Here is a 2591-nt window from a genome sequence, read left to right as displayed (position 1 = left end):
CTTTCAACATACTCTTGTAAGAATAAATTGAGATCCTAAAACACATTATGGTTACATATCTCTCAGATTCCATTATTATTTTTTAAGGTACTGATCAATACAAGTCAGGGAAAATTCTGGGAAACTGTAACATATTCATGAAACTCATCAAGCAGCATCATCTTTATCCTATAAATATTTGTGTCATCAGAAACAATTTGTTTACGTCACAATAAGACAAAAAAAGGACAACCAAAAAGTTTTTTTGGGGGGGAGGAAGTCGGGAAAGAATGGGTTCTTAACATAAACATAAAAATCACAGATGGCCACTGATGTAAATCACGATAATTTCAGTGGAAGGAATGAACTGAGAAATTATGCATAATAAATAAATTTAAAACTCTAGGAATGTTTCAAAACAAGGGAGAAATATTGTTTGGGGTAATTATATTTGAGCGAGACTTTTGTGCTTCGACCTAAGCTGATGTCTGCAATTAGTGTCAAAATCATACTCATTTCTCTTAATTGACTTTTTGAAATCTCAATATCATATGCGGCAGAAGACAAAATTTCTATACATCAAAAGTTATGCTTAAGAAATTACAAATGGGATTATCTTTTTCAGATTCCTTATCTCACTAATTCACAAATCTTATTTTTAACAGTATTCTAGGACACTTACAACCTATTACACTGCTATAATTTATCATCCTCCTCAATTAATCTTTACTGAGTAACTACAGTGTTCTCTGGACTGTATGCCTCATTATATATAGGTCAGTTAAAAGCTTTACCTAAGAGATGCACTTCATGCTATGACTAGAATACTAAGAAACCTGAGTTCAGAATTACAACTAGAAACATCACAAACACCTTAAAGAATTATTTAATCAGTCATCTCAAAAGTTTGGACTTGAGGCCCATTAAAATGAAGGCGGAGGTTGGGAGTGAGAAATCAGACTAAAGATGACATTTTTCAAAGACTAGCCTACAGAGGAATTTCTAGAACTAATTTCATGCCTTGAAATAGCTCTAAATATGTATCCTTTTGATATTTATATACTAAAACATAAAATGTATACTCACACAACTTTAATCTTATTTCATACAAAACTCTTAGGCCATTTTATACTTAAGGGCAAATATTCTAACTTCTTGGTGACTACTATTTCTCTCTTCAACAAATACTTAATGAGGAAGATGAGATATGTGATAAAAGGTATTGATAAGGTAATATTTTCTGTAAATACTGCCTTATATTTTAATCGACTTTTTGNTTCTTTGCAGTGTAGTGTTTTGGTGAACCTGCTATGGGAAACACTGCTCTAATATTTTTGCAAAGCAAACACACTGAAACATAATCATGCAGTCCATTGTTATGTTTGAAAGGATTACAAGTGCACTGGGTGAAGAAATTAGAAAATCACAAGGGATTTGGATGTTTACCCATATTTTAATGATTAATGAAAGATTATTATTTTCTTGATATTAGTGATTAGCTCTTTAACAGAAATTATAAGCCTAGATCCAGTGGAAACAGTCTAAGATGAAACTCACTAGGATTTGGAGGTCGATAAAAAGGAAAGTACATTATTAAAGTGCCCAATGTTTTACTTTTGGATAAATGAAGAGTTGGGGGCGGGGATGACTATCAAAATCTTCTATAGCAAGGATAGAGGGCCATCGTCAATTTGCAATAATTAGAAAAATTTCTCAGGATTTAATATGATAGCCATAATTATAAAGGATGGGTAGGCATTGATATCAAAATTGTATATAAACTATATGTTGGTTATCAGCCCTTGGTTCCTACAGTAATTTATTTTACAGCATTTCAAGAAAACCATCTCCTCTTTCCCCAAATAGTTAAAAAAATTAAAGACACAGGGGAAACCACACCAAAACTATGGAAAATTATCCAGTATAGAAATCAAAACAAATCTAAAGCAATCACTATCCATCACCACCTACTGGATTTCTAACTACTTATTTAAAAATAAAGAGGAATAAAATACACGGTTGAAAATTTTACACTATTAAACTGTTTTAAGAAAGAATAATCAAACCAGCACTGGTCAATACAACAGATTACAGTGAAGTTGAGCAGCAGAAGTAGTAAATAAATTTCCATAAAATAGATAAGAATTAATAACAAAATTATTTTAATTAAATGTTAAACTGTTAAATAACTTAGCCTATATAGTATATAATTTATGAAAGGTATTTAATTACCTTTTTGTTCCACTTCTATTGGAGAGAGAGAAGTAAAGAGAGAAAGGAGAAAAGAGAACAGATTAATGGTTTGGTATTGGCCAAGCACTTTTTATTTACCTCTTCCAAACTGAAAGTTAAGTTATTTTACTCATACTTGCTTTATTTAACATTATGGTTTTTTTTTTTTTTTACAAACCCATTCCTGTAGCAAAATTATTTTTTCAAAAAGAGAAATCATATTACAACCTTAAAAATACAGTACAAACTTGGAAAAATAAGGCAAAGGTTAATCAAGCTAAGATTGAATAAGCATACTATTCCCTACTATAGCCATAGGAAATACAATATTCATAATACGAAGACCAACATTTCCATTTGACAGGGAGGTAGGAAATATA

At 30.8% G+C, this 2591-nt stretch overlaps 1 protein-coding gene across 1 annotated transcript in view; it reads right to left on the bottom strand.

Annotated features, from left to right (window-relative positions):
* Positions 1–2226, bottom strand: part of LOC109377799 (adhesion G protein-coupled receptor L3-like) — a gene marked incomplete at both ends in the record, with an annotated part of 132647 nt that extends 130421 nt beyond the window's left edge. Inside the window, one exon of the mRNA XM_019634265.1 lies at positions 2212–2226. Within this exon, the coding sequence (XP_019489810.1) occupies positions 2212–2226 (15 nt within the window). The remainder of the gene's footprint in view (positions 1–2211) is intronic.
* Positions 2227–2591: the final 365 nt, after the last annotated feature.

This window comes from Hipposideros armiger, unplaced genomic scaffold (genome assembly GCF_001890085.2).
Source record: "Hipposideros armiger isolate ML-2016 unplaced genomic scaffold, ASM189008v1 scaffold_1563, whole genome shotgun sequence".
NCBI classification, from domain to species: domain Eukaryota; kingdom Metazoa; phylum Chordata; class Mammalia; order Chiroptera; family Hipposideridae; genus Hipposideros; species Hipposideros armiger.
This window is presented reverse-complemented; position numbering and strand designations above follow the sequence as displayed.